Consider the following 17826-nt stretch of genomic DNA (forward strand, 5'->3'; position numbering starts at 1 on the left):
CCGCAGACAAGCTCCAAGTCCCTTCCATTACAGGAACTTCTCATAAAGCAGACAGGGGTGGGACTTCCCTGCTGGCACAGTGGTTATTAAGAATCCACCTGCTAATGTAGGGGACACAGGTTCGAGTCCTGGTCCTGGAAGATCCCACATGCTGTGGAGCAACTAAGCCCATGAGCCACAACTACTGAGCCTGCATGCTGCAACTACTGAAGCCCACATACCTAGAGCCTGTGCTCCTCAACAAGAGAAGCCACCACAGCGCAACAAAGAGTAGACCCTGCTCGCCACAACTAGAGAAAGCCCGTGTGCAGCAACACAGACCCAATGCAGCCAATTAAAAAAAAAAAAAAAGCAGATGGGATAATGACTGTGACCACAACAGGGAGGTTGCAGAAGGTTCAAAAGTTCTCAGCCATGGCAGGGGTAGAGGGTGCTTGAGGGTAGCCCCTCAAGAACTCTTGCCTCCTGGGTAGATGGTTTTTGTTTGTTTGCTCAGAGTCCATTTCCCCTGTTTTTTTGCAAACCATAGTCCTGGTTGCCTTTAAAGGAAACTACATTCTAAAGGCAGGCTGTGTGGTCTGAGGGGCCGGCCGTCCTCCTCTACAGTGGAGACATGAGCCAGGTCTGGCCAATCTGTATATTCAGCCACTCCCCTTCTCTGCTCCATCAGGAATGAACATGTGAACCTGGTACTTCTGCTCTTTCTACTGGAACAGAAAAGCCCCCTTTACTAGTCATATTGGAAGCTGGAGAATAGTGCCAACTGAGATAAAGTCCTAATGAGCTCCTGGATCCAGCCATGCCTGATACCAGCTATCCCTGGGCTCTGTAGTTGCATGAGCCAATAGATGCTTTGTTGCAGACAAGCCAGCTGGACTTGGGTTTCCTATTGCTCACAACTGGAAGCGTCCTTATGTTTTCTGCTGGGGGCTTCCACTTGGGCAGCCAGAGCCCCAGCTCTGCCCCACAGGACTTTCCTTTCTCTCCTCTGCTGCCAGGGCAGATGTTCAGATCAATACCACACTGCGTCAGGCCTAGCCCATTTGTTCATTTGTGTTCATTCAGTTGGTGAACATTTATTAAACACCTACTGACGACGTGCCAGGCTCTGGGCTACACAGGCCCCAAGGATGTTCTCCACAAGCTCCGGGTGAGGTAAGGAATTTTAGGGGCATCACCAGATAACCACAAAACAGCGGGTTTCCCGTTTTCTTTGGATGCCAGCAAGTTCATCACCATGTCCAGGACCAAGCTGCAGGTGTATACAGCAGGGTGGCTAAGGGAGAAGTCTCTGCAGTCTAAGACTGGGGTTCAAGTCCACAGCTCTATTGCTGGAAGGCCTTGGGCAAGTCACTTAACTTCTCTGAGCCCAACTTTCCTCCTATGGGAATGGGAATAAAAATACCTACCTTGAAAGGTAGTATGCGGACAAAGTAACACAGGCCAGGTAAAACCCTGACTCAGCACAGGCCCTGCTGAGCACACAGCCTCAATGTCTGCTAACTCCTCACTGCACCCAGCTCCACCCTTGGCTCCAGCAGATCTATCCTATCTTCATTTCCCCTTGGACCAGACTGTCTTGTCTGCTCTCTGAATGTGATTTTATTGCATGTTGTGTGTATTCTTAAGAGGCACTCTAAATCATCTTTGGAACAATACTATACAAATGCAGTGCTAATAATAACGATGATGATGGTGATGCCAACATGATAGGAAGGATAATCAGATTAACATTAAACTCTGGGAGGCCAGGGTCTTATTCCGCCCATATACAATAGAGCACACTACTTAACGCTTCTTGAATGAATGAATGCAGGGCTTCCCTGGCAGCGCGGTGGTTAAGAATCCGCCTGCCAACACAGGGGACACGGGTTCGAGCCCTGGTCTGGGAAGATCCCACATGCCGCGGAGCAACTAATCCCGTGCGCCACAACCACTGAGCCTGTGCACTAGAACCCGCAGGCCACAACTACTGAGCCCATGTGCTGCAACTACTGAAGCCCACGCACCTAGAGCCTGTGCTCTGCAACAAGAGAAGCCACGGCAATGAGAAGCCTGCCCACTGCAATGAAGAGTAGCCCCTGCTCTCTGCAATTACAGAAAGCCCGCGTGCAGCAATGAAGACCTAACGCAGCCAATAAATAAAATAGATAAATTAAAAAAAGAAAAAAAAAAATGAATGCAGCCCCAAGAGCTAGGTCAGTGATCTGGATACAGGGTAAAGGGAGACCAAAGAAGAGGTGCCATCTCCCAGTTAAGACAGTCCTTCTGCCAGGGGCCTGTGGCTCACTGAAAGGTGAGAACTGAGCTGAGTTTGATCTCAGCCCTACTTTGACCTGAATGTGGACCCCTCTCTGGGCCTTGGTCTACCCATCTGTGTCATGAAAGGTTTTGACAAAGTGCCCTCTGATATTTTAGGATTTGATGACACCCCTGTTCCCCCGCCCCCCCAAAATCCTTGTTACCTTGTTCCCCAGGAAGGCTTTGGGTAGCTGCCAATAATAGAGGCTTTCGGGAAGCAGAGAGAAGCCTTTGTAGGAGAGAGAGAACTAGGATAGAAGGACAGGCGGTGAGAGTGGAGTGAGCAGGCCGGGGGCCAAGAGGGCAGAGATGGTCCCGATGGGGGTGAGCACAGACCCCAGAGGGAGACCCCGGGAGGGCAGAGGGATAGAAACCCCACCCCGCGCCCACCGTTCAGGTCCTGGCCCCATTCTTTGGACAACTTGCTCCCCTTGCCTGGACCCAGACATGCCAACTGCTCTCTCTGGCCATGCTTTGGGTCAGTGTGGGTCCCTTGGGGACCCCCAGGTGATGTATGGGGCACACCAGAGAACATTTTAAAATTTAGTGGCTATTTTAATGTGTCTTTAAAATTGTAAAACTAGCATAATTGAGTTGGTATATGATTGGTTTAAGGAAAAAATTGGAGTAAATAATTATCCAAGTAGTGTGCAGAAATGGCAGAATTTGTGAAATTGGTTCAGAAACAACTGAAGTCTAGAAAATATGGTGGGAGGGGGGCGTGTCCCTTGGCACATACCTGAGAGCCTGCTGAGGAAGACAGAGAAGCAGAGGAGGAGGAGGAGGAGGAGGAGGAGGGCGGAGCTGCTTGCAGAGCAGCTGCAGACTGGGAATGGGGCGAGAGCCCCTGGGGAGGGGGGTGGGGGCGGGCAGCGAAGCTAGAAAGAAGCTGCCAGATCTCGGCATCCATCCGCCTCTGGGCCTCATCCACCTGGGGGACCGGGAGAGGGAGGACGGAAGAAAGAAGCAGAAGGACAGAAAGGACACCGTGAGGCTTTGCCTACCCCCAGGTCGTGCCAGGCCCAACCAGCTGCCCACTTCCGTGCTATCTGTTCACAAGTGCCAGTGCTTGACGCTCCGGCTCTTGTACCTGCTGCCCTCTTGCTCCTCATGAGCCTGGCGGAACCACCTAGAATGGGCCCAGACTATGGGGAGAGGCTCATACAGTGGGTGCCCCTGGCCAGAGAGGGACAGACAGCTCTGCCCAAGCGCAGGCTAGAGGGGCTGGAGGGAGCCCCAGGGGCGTTTGTGATGGGGACACGGCTCCTTGGGCCTCACACTCCATGTGCGCCCATGGTACCAGCCCAAGCCACTCACAGCTCTGAAAGTTTCCCGAGGGCAACACTGGAGTGGTCCGGGCAGCAGGCTGGGGCCTGGCCTGGCCTGGGGGAAAATGGCCCAGGAAGGCCAGGGCCTCAGCTCCAAGCGCCTACTTGGACTGTGCTCTCTGGTTTCCTCCCTGGGGCCCTAGACACAGCCTGTCCCTGGCCAGGCCTTGAGTTACCTGTGACAGCCGCTGTGCCCAGCCCTTGCCCTGTGGGGGCCCCGGGATCCTCCCAGTGGTCACAGCTGCCCGCAACTGCTCCTCTGAGAGGGACGTGCGGTTCTGATGGGTAGAGGGCACAGGCCAGCTCAGATCTGTCCCCTCCACCCCACCCCCAGCCCCAGAGCTCCAGAGCTCGAGCCCTGGGGAGTGTCCTCTCCCCATGGACATGGCGGCCAGAAAGGTCCATGCGGACTGGGGAGAAAGATGCATGCTCCCCTCTCCAGGCTGGCACACAGGGGCTAACTCCAGGCCGTGGAGAGCCATCTGCACCCAGAGGGTTAATGCAGGCTGCTTGGGAGGCAGTGCTGGGGTAACCTGGTGGGTCAGGTACAGTCACGTGGTTTAGCATCGTTAGCTTCCCTGCCGACTTGGCCACCACTCTGGCCACAGACGGTTGGCACCAGGACCAGACCCCACAGTAGACGAAGCACACACCCCTCCTGGCTCTAACTCCTGCCATCACAGGGCTTGGGCACAGTAGTGCCCTGTGGGCCATTGGGCACGACCTGGGTCCACGTGGACCCATATTGCCCGGGGCGCTGGGCATCTCCCCATGCGGGGCTGGGGGCATCCAAGATCACACCATGCCCATGTCACACTAGTGTCACAGCACTCAGATCGTGGGCCTACCTGGTGAGCCCGTCGCATCCGTGCAAAATATGCCTCCCTCTGTGGGGCACAGAGAGATGCCAGGAGAAGGAGTCAGAGGGAGAAAGAGAAAGGTCTGGGAGCTGCAGGGCAGCAGGGAGGCAGAAACAGAGGCCAGGAAAGGAGGAGAAAGGAGAAGGGACTAGAAGGTAGCCAGGGAGGAGGCTGGGATACGTGGGTCTGTCCAGGGAACAGGACAGGGCATTCTCTCCTAAGTGTCCCTGACCTTCCTGGGACCCTGGGTATGGGGACACATCTGCTTAAACACTGGCCTTAGCCAGCTGGGGATGCCTATACCAAGACCCGCTTTCCCTAGGTGCCGCCAGGTGGCCTTGACCGCTCACAGAATGCATTTCGGCAGCTGCCCTGGAGTCCAGCTCAAGACCCTGCGCCCCACAGCACCCACCAACACCATCGCCCCATCACCACCGCACTAGACCATGACTCGGGAGGAGCAAAGACTCTGACTAGTGTAGTATTTAAGGGCGGCCTCTGACCTGGTTTGAATCCCAGCATTGCTGCCTTCAGGCTGTGGGAGGCCAGGCAAGTTACCTAACCCCTCTCACTTCAGTTTCTTCACTTATGCAATAGGCCAGTAGCTCTACTTAGCTCATACAGTTGGGATTTATGACATGTAAAAGCGCTTTGCAACAGTGCCCAGCACAGAGTAAGAGCTCAATAAATATGACCTCTAATAAGAATACCCAACACCAAGCACAGGGCCGACAGCCCAGAGTGAATCCTGAGAGAGCAAATGAGTGAAACTGAAACTGTGTCTCATTTGTCCTTGTGTTTCCAGGGCCTCGCCCAGGACCTGTTTGTTGACTAACTGCATGAAAGCTAATAATCATTAACAGGCAAGCACTTATTATGTGCCAGGCGCAAGCTCTAACCTCCGAGCTGCCCTGGAGCTCAGGTTTATCAAAGGCAGCCAGCTAGGAAGCGGCAGGGCTGGGTTTGGACGGAGCCCTATCTGACCCCAAAGGCTGCATGCTTAACCATGACGTGGCTGACGTCTCCCCGCCGGCCCAAACTGCTCTGAGGTCAACTGGTATCTGAGTCCCTGCTGGCCCCAGGGCTCGGCAGGGGCCTGGCTCAGAGCTGGTGATTAGGGAGGGTCTGCCGGGCCCCGCTGTGCGTCATACCTTGTCTCCCTGGTATGCCTCCGGCAGCTGCCAGTAGAAGGACTCGTGGCCAAGGTGGGCAAAGTTGCCAAAAGTAAGCTGGGCCCCCTCGGGCACGGGTTCCACGGTGAAGCCTCCTGTCAGGTGGCTGTTCCGCTGCGGGTTCACCAGGGCAAAGCCTTGGAAGTCCCCAGGGGCAAAGCGGGTGGAGATCTGGCCGCAGAGGGAGGATGGGGGTCAGCCTGGGCGCTGGGGCAGGCACCCCGGGGCGGAAGGGGCATGGGAGGGCATTGGAGTGGGGAATGGGGGGCTGTGACATCAGGGCTAGGACAGGAACAATGGGGGAATGGAGAGGACATTTGGGGGACGGAGGGGGATCGGTGCTGACATAAGCAATAATGGGGTCATGGGGAGGGCACTGGGGAGGGGGCGAGGGCTGCTGGGATCTGGGCTTACATGGGCAGTAATGGAGGCATGCGGATGGATGTCCCCGTAGGCAATGGGGATGCCGCTGGGCCAGGCTTCTCCCCTGCCCTGCCCCAGTGATGAGCCAGGAGAGGCTGGCGGTAGGCCCCAGGGCTGGGGCAGTGTACGGGCTCTTACCAGGTGGCGCGTGTAGGAGGAGCTGGTGCACTGCTGGGTGATGCCCATGCAGAAGCAGGGCAGGCAGCCATCCGGGTGGCTGGCACTCAGGTGGAAGTGGTGGGGCCGGCACTGGCTGCAGGTGAGGCCTTCCACCTGGGCCTGGAGGATGGATAGAAAGGTGGGTGTGGGGAGCTCCGATGGGTCTCCTGCACCTCTGGCAGCCTTTGAGGCCAGCCTTCCCAGCCACTTCTGGCAGTTCTGGGGAGCCCCTGCTGCCCCCATGCCTAGGCCCCAGCTCCCATCAGATGCTGTCTGACTTCCCACGAGGCCCCAAGCAGTAGGGCAGAGATGGGCCCTACTTGTGAGGAAGGGTGGCAGGGGCACAGGGACAGCCCTGAGGGTATGGTGACAGGGAAGGCCTGGCACCACCGTGGCTGCAGTTCAGGGCCTCATGGGGGGCAGGGGTTTGGACTAACCTTGCACTGGCATTGGCCAGCAGTGTCACACTGGTTGCTGATGCTGCCCTGGGGGTCACAGTCACAGCCGATCGGCTCTGGCAGTTGGCCGTCTCCTGAGGTGGAGGGAAGCCACAGCTGGAACCCCAAAACTGCCACCAAGCACCCCCATTTCCACTACCCCCTGGGCATCTAACTCACCACCTGAGAGAGGAAGGTTTGTTTCCAACCTACCACGTGCAGGCATTATACACATTCACGGCAGCCCTCCGGGGTGGGTGGGCCTTTTACGAACCCCGTTTTACAAATAAAGAAGCTAAGCCTCAGAAAGGTAAAAGTCACTTGCCCCAGGTTGAAGGATACAAAGCCTCTGTCCTAGCTCCAGCCCTAGAGTAACCAGATCCCAGGAGCCTCCCCAACCCTACTCACTTCGACAGGGCTGGCCCTGGCTGGGGTTGCCATAGTAACCTGGTGCACACCTGTGGTGAGAGAAAGTGCTGGGTGAATGGAGAGAAGAACCACAGAATCCTGGACTGTGCTGGGGTCCCCGTATTGGACTCAATGACCTCAGAGTGCTGGAAGGAACCAATTAGCCTAACTCACCCATTTCACAGATGGGGAAACAGGCGGGAGAAGAAGGGCAGGGACATGCCCTAGGCCACAGAGCCAGTGAGTCAGCACAGTCAGGCTCGAACCCAGGACTTTCAGCAAGAATGAGGGGTTTTCTGGGAACACTCCGGCCTGGCTGGGGCAGCGGGTGTTGGGAGTTGGGGGTGAACTGCAGGCTTAGATCCTCGAGGGCCTCAAATGCCAGATTAAAGGTTTAGGCTCTCAGGTAAAGGAACTGAACGTTTTCTGTGAGCCTTTGTGAGGCAGAGTTGGGAGGCTCGTGGTTCCTTGCGGTCAGGAGGGCTGGGCCGAGCCTGACTCCAGGAGCAGCCCTTCCTGCACGCTCCCCGCCCTGCCCGCACCTGCCTCACCTCTCACAGTGACGTCCGTGCTGGCCCGGGGAACACGCATCACAGGTGGGCTGGCCGTCTGTGTCCAGAAAGCACGTGTGGGTGGCTCTGCGGGTGCGGGGGGCAAATTTCCAGTTAAAAGCTCAGCAGCTCTTCTTTCAGGACCAGGGCAAGAGGGAGAAGAGGAGCGGGCATGTAAATCAACACGTCCTGAGCACCAGCTACATGTCAGGCTCTGTGCTAAGAGTTCCAAGGCATCATCTCACGCTCCCACCAGGGGCCAAGGTGGGGTACATCCTCATTTCACAGATGAAGACGTGGAGGCCCAGAGAGGGAAGCGTATCTCATACAAAGTGACACATCGAGGAAGTGGTAAGGCCAGGATTTAACCACTGCCTCTCAGGAGGGCCTGGGAGGAAGGGAATCTGGGAAAGGGCAGTGACCGTTTCAGGGAAGGACAGGTACAGGCAGGGACTGGACTCACTGGCCAGCAGCAGGGGCGCCGTGACAGGGGCATGGCTGGCAGTCCTGTGGTGTCCCACGCTGGGCATCCCCGTAGTATCCGGGCTGACACTGCTCACACCTGGGGCCTTCTGTGTGGTGCTGGCAGCCCTGGAAGGGCAGGGGTGGGGTGGGGTAGACCGTGGGTTGAGGCTGGGCCCCTGGAGGCCACAGATCCCTGGGGTAGGAAGGAAGGAGGGTGGGACTCACCTGGCATGCACCCGTTTCAGGCTCACAGACCTCCGTGTGGCCATGGCAGCTGCAGCGTTCGCAGGTGCCCAGGTAGAGGCCGCTGGGCATGCGTGTGTAGCCTGTGTCACAGTCCTGGGGGCAGGAAGATAACAGGGGGAGGGACTTCCTCAGCAGGGCCTGTTCTGGGTAGGGACCACTGGATGGCTGGGGCGAGCTTGGGGAGGTGGCCAAGCTAGAGGAGTAGGAGCCAGGGAGACTGAGGAGGGAGCTGGCCAGACAGATGTGGGGGGCCCAGAGCTCACCTGGCAGGATGGACCACGGTACCCAGGTGGGCAGGTACACTGCTCTACTTCCAGGGCGGGGTCCTGGCCAGTGTCCTCAGGCACAGCCACGTCCATGCTGATGCCAGAGATCCTGAGTGTTGCAAGACCCACTGGGAATGAGCACGAGCATGGTGCCAGGCACCCCTGGAGTCCTACATGCTATCACCTCATTAATCCTCCCAACAGCCCTGCCGTGATGCTACTGGGGCCCCACCCAGCTCCCTGACTGGGCATCCATCCTCCAGCAGCTGCAAGGGCTCTGGTGAAAGGCTTATACCTGCAACTTTCTCCAGGGAATGAGCCTTCCTCACCAGGAGAGGTCACGCCATCCTACTCCCTTTGGGTGACCAATGACAGATGGACCCAGTGTACAAAGTCCCCTCTGCCTCAAGGCAGGATGACTGTAGGGCTCCATGGGGATGAGACCGAGGCTGGTCTTTCCCTGAAACCGCTTCCTAGCCTGGCCATTTTCCCCTCCCTCCCAGCTTCTCCTATCAGTCACAGGCACCCGAATCCCCATCTCAGGCTTTGCTTCTCGGGAACCCAACCGAAGACAAGCGCTGCGAGGGAGGTACCGTCATCATCTCCATTTTACAGGTGGGGAAGGTGAGGCACAAGAAGGCCGCAGAGCCGGGAGGCGGCAGAGCTGGCAGTCTGGCTGCACCACCTCGCGCTGCTTAGCCTGGAGCTGCCCCCAGGTCCCCTCCGGTCCTCCCACCCCAGCCCCAGACACCTGCTCTCAGCTGGCCGCTGGGTGTAGGATGCCTGGATCAGGAGGGTGTCGACGCCTGCCAGTGCCATCAGCAGGTGCTCCCGAGTGGCCGGCTGCCCATCAGGCCGCTGCCACGCTTGCTGCCGAGGAAAGGGCGTATGGCTGCACCCCCTGACATCCTGACACCCCTGAGCGACAGGAGCGGGGGGCCTGCCCGCCTCCCCGCCGGAGGTCTCCTGGGATGGTGTTGCTCACCTCTCGGAAGGGCACGGTGAAGGTGCTGGGCTGGCCGGGGCTAGGCTCCTGGGAGGTGTGATGCTCCAGGACGATGTTGTTGCCCTGCATGACCACCAGTGGCTGCCCGCGCAGGGGCACGGAGCCAGGGTGGGGCTGCTGAGCCACCGTAAAGCGCAGCTCTCCGCCATAGGAGGTCACCTGGGACACACGGCGGACGGGCGCTCAGCTGGGGCCCCCACCATCGGGTCCTGCCACTGCTTTGGCCACCTCCTCCGCCTCTTCTCCAAAGGCACCACGCTGCCTGCAATTCCTGTTTTTTTCCCCAGCCCCTGCCCACCTTGTCCCCCAGGAAGCGTGAAGGGAGGTTCCAGAAGTAGGGCCCAGACGGGAGGCTGTGGAAGGAGGAGAAAACCAGTTCCCCGGGCGTGGGTGATGAGATGCCCTCGCTGGTGTTGTGGGTGCCGGCGGCGTTGGTCAGGCTGAACTGAGTGGGCTCCTCAGAGGCCCCCAGCACCTGGGAGAGGTGGGGAGAAGAGGGCGGGAGGGGGCTGTGGCCTGAGACTGGCCCTTGGTCCCCTCAGCCCTGGGCTCGGTGGTTCCGCCAGTCCGCCAGGCCACCTGCCTCATGTAGGTACCTGTGCGCGGCTCCAGGTGGAGCTGATGCACTGGCGACTGACGCCCATGCAGAAGCACTTGAGGCAGCCGTCGGGGTTGCGGGCGCTCAGGTGGAAAGAGCCGGCGACACACTCGTTGCACAGGCGCCCCACCACGTTGTTCTGCAGGCACAGAGCTGGGAGCTGCAGGGTGGCCCACGGGAGGGGCTGCCTGGAGCTTCCGTCTAATCCACCCATATTCTACACAGGAACCCAAGGCCAGGGGGAGCCGGGGAAAGAGCACACATATGAGGGGTGGCCACCATGTGAACAACAATTCCCAATTAACAGGAGCTGATACAACCAGTCATTTTTCTCTTTTCTCTTTGGTTGCTAGGGGGCTCACGAATAAATTTTAGACTTGAAACATAGTGTGATTAAAATAATTACTGCTACTGTTAATGGAGTGTTTCATGCACTGTGCTAATTTCTACTCAAGCAGTACTTCATTTAACTCCTCTAAGTCCCTTGAGAGGGATGTGATATTTCCATGTGTCACACGAAGAAACTGAGGCTCAGGGATGGGAAGTTTTACATGGGGTTTACTCAGCTGGCTAATCCGCTCTGGGATGTAAGATCGGGAGTGCCTGATTCCAAAATCTGTCCATTCTTTTTTCTGCAGACACGTGATGCTCCCACTCTCAATGCAAACCATTTCCCTCCTCTGAGCCCCCACCTCCTCACTGTGAATTGGTGACGCTAACAGCTACACCACGGCATCAACGCGGAACGAAAGCATGGTTAAAGCAAAGGTACAGTAAAGATACAACGGTCACACAAAAACTGACCAGCAAAGGACCTGAGACTTGAACCCGGGTCACCTGCCTCCCCAAACCAGTGCTCCTTCCTGATGCCAGGCCACCTCTCGTGAGGGGAAAGACTAGCTGGCCAGGCCCATCGGCCTGCAGCTAGGCCATCACCCGCTGGCCAAGGAGCTAGGGAGAGGATGGCGCCTCCTTCCTCCCTCTCCCCGCTGTGTGCCGGGACCCAAGGCCCCTGGGTGGGGGAGGGGAGGGCACACGTACCTTGCAGAGGCAGGCCTCCCCAGAGGTGCCCGCGCTGCCTCGCTCATCACAGCGCACGATCTGCTGGTCTGGAGACACAACGTAGGTGTTGGCAGGGAAGGCGGGAAGGGGATGGACATAAATCTGGACAGAGTGGGGTGGCTCCCCAAGGACCATGGGGTTTGTGCTGGACTCGGGGACCGGGGCCTGGTGGGCGGCCTGGGGAGGTGCCAGGGGATGGTGGCTGCGATACTCACTGGTGGGCCTGCACTTCCCACTGGGCTGGATGGGGTTGCCCTCGTATCCAGGGGCACAGCTGGGGAGGGGGAGAGGGTTGTCAGTGGTACTAACATGTCCCCACCCACGACGGCCTGCTGCTCCAGTCCCCACCGGCTCCCGCTCACCTCTCACAGCGGCGGCCCATGTAGCCTGGGGCACACGCGTCACACGTGGCTTGGCCATCCGTGTCCAGGAAGCAGGTGTCTGAGAACCTGTGGGTACCAGGCAGACAGGACATGGGGCAGGGCTGTGATGATGCACCAGGCCAGGGCTTGCAGTCCCACTGTGGGAGTGACTGCTCTCCGCAGGGACACAGCAGGCTCTGAGGCCCACCTGCTCTTGATCTGCAGCCTCACAGCAACACTAGGAAGCCAGATGGGCCCATTGTAGGGAAAAGGAAGCAGGCCCGGAGAGGTCAAGGGGCCTAGAACAATTTAGTAACCAGGTGAAGATCTGACCCCAGTCTCCCACCTCCCTGCCCAGAGGATGTCCCTAGCCTGTGGCACTGCCCGCTCTCCCAGCCCTATCTGCCCCATCCCGAGCTGGGTCTGACCTGCGGGAGGCATCGACGTATGGGCAAGGGCAGGGCCGGCAGGCAGTGGCCGTGCCCTTGGTGGCATCACCAAAGAAGCCGGGCTTGCATTTGTTGCACTGTGGTCCCTCCGTGTTGTGCTGGCAATTCTGGGAGGAAGGGGAGGGAGTGGTTCAGGTTCTACAGAGCAGCCCCCTGCCCCCACACTGGACCACACTGTGGGGCCACACTGGACCAGGTGGGCTCCTTGAGGGTGGGCCTTTGAGGCTGTCTGGGTCCACCTCTCCTATCGGGCTGGAACCCCACAGCTTTGCAGACAGCTCCATCCTTTGGGGAGCTCATCACCTCACATGGCAGCCTGTCCCATAGAAGGTTCCAAATGCCTGCTTTGTATTGACCTAACCCCACATTCTTCTCCCAGTCCGCACCCACTGGCCAGTTTTGCCCTCTGTAGGCCATTCCTCCTACCCTTGACAGCTCTTCAGGGATTTGGAGAGAACAGTTTTCCCTGCTTGAGCCTTCTCTTATGTCAGCTCCACAATCCCAGCTCCCTCCACCATTCCTAAGAAATAATGTATGATTTATAGGCTCCTTCCTCTTAGGGATGCCCTGCTAAGGACCATGCTTTACACAGTACTCTCCAGGTTTGGTCTGACTGGAGTGGAAGAGAGTAGGACTTTCACCTCCCTTATCTGGACATAACACCTCTGTTAATGCATCCAGAGGTCATGATAGTTTGTGTGGCAGTCATGGCAGTCATTCTGGAGGCTTGTGCTAAGCTTGTGGGCACAAGGAAGTCTCAACCTGAACCTTCCACCCTGCCCTTGCCCCTAGCCAGTATCTAAGTGCCAGCTGGCATGACTCACCAGGCAGTGGCCATACACAGGGTCACAGGAGCTGGCGTGGCCATTGCAGCTGCAGCCAGAGCAGGTGCCCAGGTAGGGCCCACCAGGCACCCGGGTGAAGTGGGCATCACAGCTCTCACAGGACAAGCCGGAATAGCCAATGGGGCATCTGTGGGGACAGGACCAAGACAGTGGTTGCAGGAACCACGAGGCCTTGCTGTTTCTCCCCTACCTTTGCCAGGGTCTCCCGGGTCAGGCACCTGCACTCCTCTACACTGTGGGCGTGGCCGTGGCTGGTGGCGTAGGAGACAGTGGTATCCATAGAGATGTCACTCAGCCCCACGCTGGCCATCTTGGCGTTGTACACTGTCTGGATGTGCACGGCCTCCAGGCTCTGCAGTACCTGTAGCATCTCCGCCCGCTGCACTGGCCGGCCAGACGCATGCACCCAGTGCTCCTGGGTGTGGACGAGGGTGAGGCGGGTCATGCATCAGCACCTGCCCAGCCTGTACCCCCCCTCACCGCCAGCCCCGAGGGATCAGGCCCCACACACCTCAGAGAACTGGACCTGGCGCTGGTTCAGAGCACCGGGCTGGGTGGGTGTGTGGCCCCGGGAGAGCAGGCGATGTCCAGCACCCACAAGGACCACGTCTGGCCGCTGCACTGGCTCCAGCGTGCCACGTGCCAGCTCATAGCGCACCTTGTAGCGCAGGAAGCCACCATAGGAGTCCACCTGGCCGAGACAGGGCAGATGAGGGCTGGGCAGCCGTGAGCACACTTGATGCCCACCGTGTGTCCGCTCGCCTCCCTCCTCCCTCACTCTGCGTAGCTGGTGCTGCGTGCCCGGCACAGAGCTGGGCACAGGGAAGCGGAGATGGGTGGGACTTGGGCTCTGCCTTTCAGGTGCTCAGTCCCATTTGGGGGAGGCGTCTGATAATACTATGTAAAAGATGCCCAGGGAGGCCAGAGGAGGGCACTGAGCCCAGCTCAGGCATGAGGAGTGGTCCAGGAGGTCTTTCCAAAGTCAGCATTCCTCCCAACCTGACCACAGCGGGCAGAGATCTTGCCCCGAATGGATGAGTCACTGCACGGGGGGCTGTGCTGGGGCATGACGACGCCTCTCCCAGAGTAGAGACTGCCCTGCTGCCCCCCAGCCTCAGAGGGAGCAGAGCCCAGGGAGGTTCTGGGCATGTATGGAGAGGCTCGGCCCCTTCCCCACCCAAGACGGCAGCCTGGCCCCTCACCTTGTTGCCCAGGAATTGCTCGGGCAGAGCCCAGAAAGAGTCATGGACCAGGAAGCGTCGGGACAGGTCGACCAGCTGGAACTCCTGCAGAGTGGTGTCGATCTGCAGCTGGGTAGAGGAGAGGGGCGGCATGCCCGGCTGCGCGGGCATCGTCACGTTCACACCTAGGTGGCAGAGGGGAGGGGTGAGGGCCATGCACATGCTTGCCCAAGACAGCCACCTTGCGGGGCGGTAACCCTGAGAGATGCGAAAATTCTGGGAGAAGTGTGATTTAAAGAGAACATTAGTCTCTCTCCCAAAGTCAAATAAAAGCAGTTTTTTTTTTCTCCTGAAACTCTGGAGAAGCATTTTCCAAAGCATGCTCTGGGCAAAGCCAATGCTGCAGAATGATGGTTGGGAACCATTTGGGAACCCCAGGGTCAAGGAAACGTCAAGGGGATTTTTTGCAGCAGGACTTCTCAGAGCCTTTGCTTGCCAATAGATCCACGGACTGTTAGGGGGCAGGAGAGAGCTACACAGGGCTGAAGAATGGGTGCCCAAGTCTTGGTTCCACCACCCGCCAGATGTGTGAGTCTGAGCAAAGGCCTCAGTTTCTCTATCTGTAAAATGGGGGTAATAGTGGCTTGCTTCACAGGAAGCTAAAATGAGCAAACTGATATAAAATGCTTAAAACACAGTGTGGCACAAAAAGTACTCAAAAACCAGTTAGCTGTTACTATTATTACAACGGGTCATCTAGTCCAGGCCTCTCCTACATGCACACACGTGCGCATGCACACACACATGGGAATTCTCTCTACAGCATCCTCTCAGATCTCTAGGGCAGCACCAACCATCGAAGAGAACTTTCTGTGATGATGGAAAAGTTTTTGAACCCAGGTCCGTCTGATGCCTGGGCCCACGCCATTCTGCCTCTCAGAGCCAGAGAGAACTGAGTCCAACTGCCTGCCTTTATGTTTGGGAAAACAGGCCCAAAGAAGCCAAGAGTCTCAAAGTCACACAGGCAGTAACTAGTGCACCTGGAGGTCAGCACCGGGCTAGGAAGATGCCAAAGCCTGAGCTCTTATGCTCTGGGGTCACAGGTGCCTCTCTGTTCTGCAGGATGTGGATGATGAGAATGGCGAGGATGCCATTAGGGACCACTCACTAGGCACTTACCATGGACCAAACACTGTTCTGAGTGGCTTACACATATCAATCCATTGAGTCCTTATAACAACCTAGGTAATTAATATTTTATCCCCATTTCGTAGATGAGAAAACTGAGACATAAGATAGTAACTTGGCCAAGGGCACACAGGCAGTAAGGCTCAGAGTCAGGATTTGAACCCAGCTCCAGAGCCCATCCTCATCGTCACCTAATGCAGGCAAATATCCACTGTGCATTTGGCTTTTCCAAAGAAAGTCTGTTTTCCCCTGACGTGCTCTTCTCACAGGGCTCAGCATTTCTGTAGCGACCCTGAGTCCCTCCCCGAACTGGCCCCATGTGTCCAGGGCAGGCTGCTCTCCCATATCTGCCCTCCGAGCCCACTGCAGCCTGGTGCCCACCTCCCATCCATCCACGCACCCTTGAAGTCATTGGGCTGATCAAAGCGCAGCCGGATCTGGTCTCGGAAGCGGCGGCTGCTCTGGCACACGTTGGTGATGCCAAAGCAGAAGCAGGGCAGGCAGGAGGCGCTGTGCTCCAGGTAGAAGTGCCCGTCGGGGCAGGGTCCTGCGGGGTGGCATGGGAGTGGGCTACAGCCAGTCCCCGGCAGGCAACCGCGGCTCCAGCCCCACTCCCAGTGCCCACCTGCCCACGGGCTGTACCTCGCTGCGGGATGAGCTCCAGGACCCCGTCGGGAATGCCGAACACCATGCCTCGGGCGTTCATGGCCTCACAGGTGTAGGCACCCTGGTCTGCCTCCTTCACATCGCGAATGATCAGCGTGCCACGGCCTCCCTCACTGGTCATCGTCACCCTGGCGGGCCCCGAGACAGAGGTGGGAGTCAGGCCCGGGCTGCTGGCTGCACCTCCCCCACATCCCCGCCCCTGCCTGGGCCCAGAGCCGCACCTGGGATGAGAGGGGATGTGGCCCCAGTTGAGCCTCCAGTTGATGATGGGGGTGGGGACACCAGTGGCCACACAGGTGAAGGTCACCGTCTGGCCCCGGGAAGCCTGAATCGACTCCTGGGGAGGGGTCACCACCTGGGGAGGCACTGGGAGATGGGAGCAGGGGTGAGGGGCGGGAGGGGCAGAGGGAGGAGAAGAGGGGGCAGCGGCTCAGAGGAGCCAGGCAGGAGGGGCCCAGGCCCCAGAGCTCGCCCCCCAGCTCCCCGCTCACTGCAGCCGAACTCGTCGCTGCGATCGGCACAGTCGCTCTCCTCGTCACAGTGGAAGCTGGCCGGGATGCACGTGTTCGTGGAGACACAGCGGAACTCTGTGGGCCCGCATACGTCCTCGGGGCGCTTGGCGGCTGGGGGCAGAGCCAGGTGGTGTGGGCAGCGGGCGCTGCCTTCTGGGAGGACGCCCCCCCCCCCCCCCGCCATTGCCTACCCACGCCCAACAGCACACCCTGTCCACCTTCCCCAGGTGGCCCTAGGATCACTCTCTCATCTGGCCCATGTGACAACACAGCTGCCCTGACCAGGCCCAGACTCTGCTGCCATGGCACTGCCCACAACGTCATGGTCACCAGCCAGCCATCAAACACACTCTACCTGTGTTCCCTGAGACAGTTATACCTGACACGTCACAGTCATGCAGCTCCTCCCACATTCAGCCACCAAGGAAGCGCAAGACCCCTGGTCAAAGGCATGGCCCCAGTGGCCAGTATCTCTGGGCACCGGGTAATACCTGGGCAGTTCTGTCTACTGGAAAGGCCTTGCAAGAGCCTGCCGTAGCCCGGACCTCCCTGCTCTCTTCCCCTCTAAGTGGCCCAGGGGTGGCACCTGAGCTGAGGCAGACATCTATGGATTCCAGAGGCCTGGAGCTGGCCTGGCCCCAGGGCTGGGCCCCAGCTAGGCGCCTCTAGTAGATGGTAACGGACATCCTTCTTCTGCGAGACTGAGCTTGAGACAGACCACACAGGCAGGGACAGAAAGGGCAGAGCGGTGCAGGAGCAGAGGCCACCCGCCCACAGAGGAGGAAGCGAGAGGAGGCCAGCAGGCAGCCACCTACTGCTGCGCCCTCAGGGGCTTCTGTCCCAACACCCCACATGCCCCCAAAGTCATTCTGCTGTCACGTTCTCTGTTCTGCACTCTGTCAACAAGGACTTGGCCTTCCTTAGACTGTTCCCCCGCAGAGGCCTCTGAGAAGGGCTTTTCAACTAAAACCCCCAATTACTCCTCTCTCCCAAGGGGCCGTGTTGTCAGGCAAGCTTAGAGTCACAGAGGGCGTCATAAAACTCTGCCAGTCTGCAGCACGAGGCTGCTTCTCTCCAGGGTTTGCTGCAGAGCAGGGAAGGGGAGGGGAGGCGGGGAGGAGAAGCTGGACCAGCGGACAGTAGGAATGTCAACACGCACTCAGACACGTGACCCAGGATCACAGGGCAATGGTTAGAAGACTATCTTCAACCTTGGACTAACGAGTCCCAGGCTTCATGTCAAAGGACAGGACATATAAGATGCTACCTGATATGGTCTCTGACTTTCCCGTCTCACCCATTAACCTGTCATAATGTCTATAACGTTGACTAGATGGAGGG

General features: G+C 58.3%; 1 protein-coding gene across 1 annotated transcript in view; it reads right to left on the bottom strand.

Annotated features, from left to right (window-relative positions):
* HSPG2 (heparan sulfate proteoglycan 2) overlaps positions 1-17826 on the bottom strand; it is a 100967-nt gene that overhangs the window by 37663 nt on the left and 45478 nt on the right. The window contains exons 10-33 of the mRNA XM_057699025.1: positions 16465-16596; positions 16195-16339; positions 15950-16101; positions 15708-15854; positions 14141-14304; positions 13450-13629; positions 13157-13353; positions 12918-13065; positions 12073-12200; positions 11645-11731; positions 11498-11556; positions 11262-11329; positions 10219-10359; positions 9921-10097; positions 9602-9781; positions 9368-9486; positions 8614-8725; positions 8330-8443; positions 8103-8230; positions 7640-7726; positions 7089-7138; positions 6681-6775; positions 6223-6363; positions 5641-5832 (exon numbers count right to left, since the gene is read on the bottom strand). Of these exons, the coding sequence (XP_057555008.1) occupies positions 5641-5832; positions 6223-6363; positions 6681-6775; positions 7089-7138; positions 7640-7726; positions 8103-8230; positions 8330-8443; positions 8614-8725; positions 9368-9486; positions 9602-9781; positions 9921-10097; positions 10219-10359; positions 11262-11329; positions 11498-11556; positions 11645-11731; positions 12073-12200; positions 12918-13065; positions 13157-13353; positions 13450-13629; positions 14141-14304; positions 15708-15854; positions 15950-16101; positions 16195-16339; positions 16465-16596 (3143 nt within the window). The remainder of the gene's footprint in view (positions 1-5640; positions 5833-6222; positions 6364-6680; positions 6776-7088; positions 7139-7639; positions 7727-8102; positions 8231-8329; positions 8444-8613; positions 8726-9367; positions 9487-9601; positions 9782-9920; positions 10098-10218; positions 10360-11261; positions 11330-11497; positions 11557-11644; positions 11732-12072; positions 12201-12917; positions 13066-13156; positions 13354-13449; positions 13630-14140; positions 14305-15707; positions 15855-15949; positions 16102-16194; positions 16340-16464; positions 16597-17826) is intronic.

The sequence above is a fragment of the Hippopotamus amphibius genome, chromosome 1, assembly GCF_030028045.1.
Source record: "Hippopotamus amphibius kiboko isolate mHipAmp2 chromosome 1, mHipAmp2.hap2, whole genome shotgun sequence".
NCBI lineage: Eukaryota > Metazoa > Chordata > Mammalia > Artiodactyla > Hippopotamidae > Hippopotamus > Hippopotamus amphibius.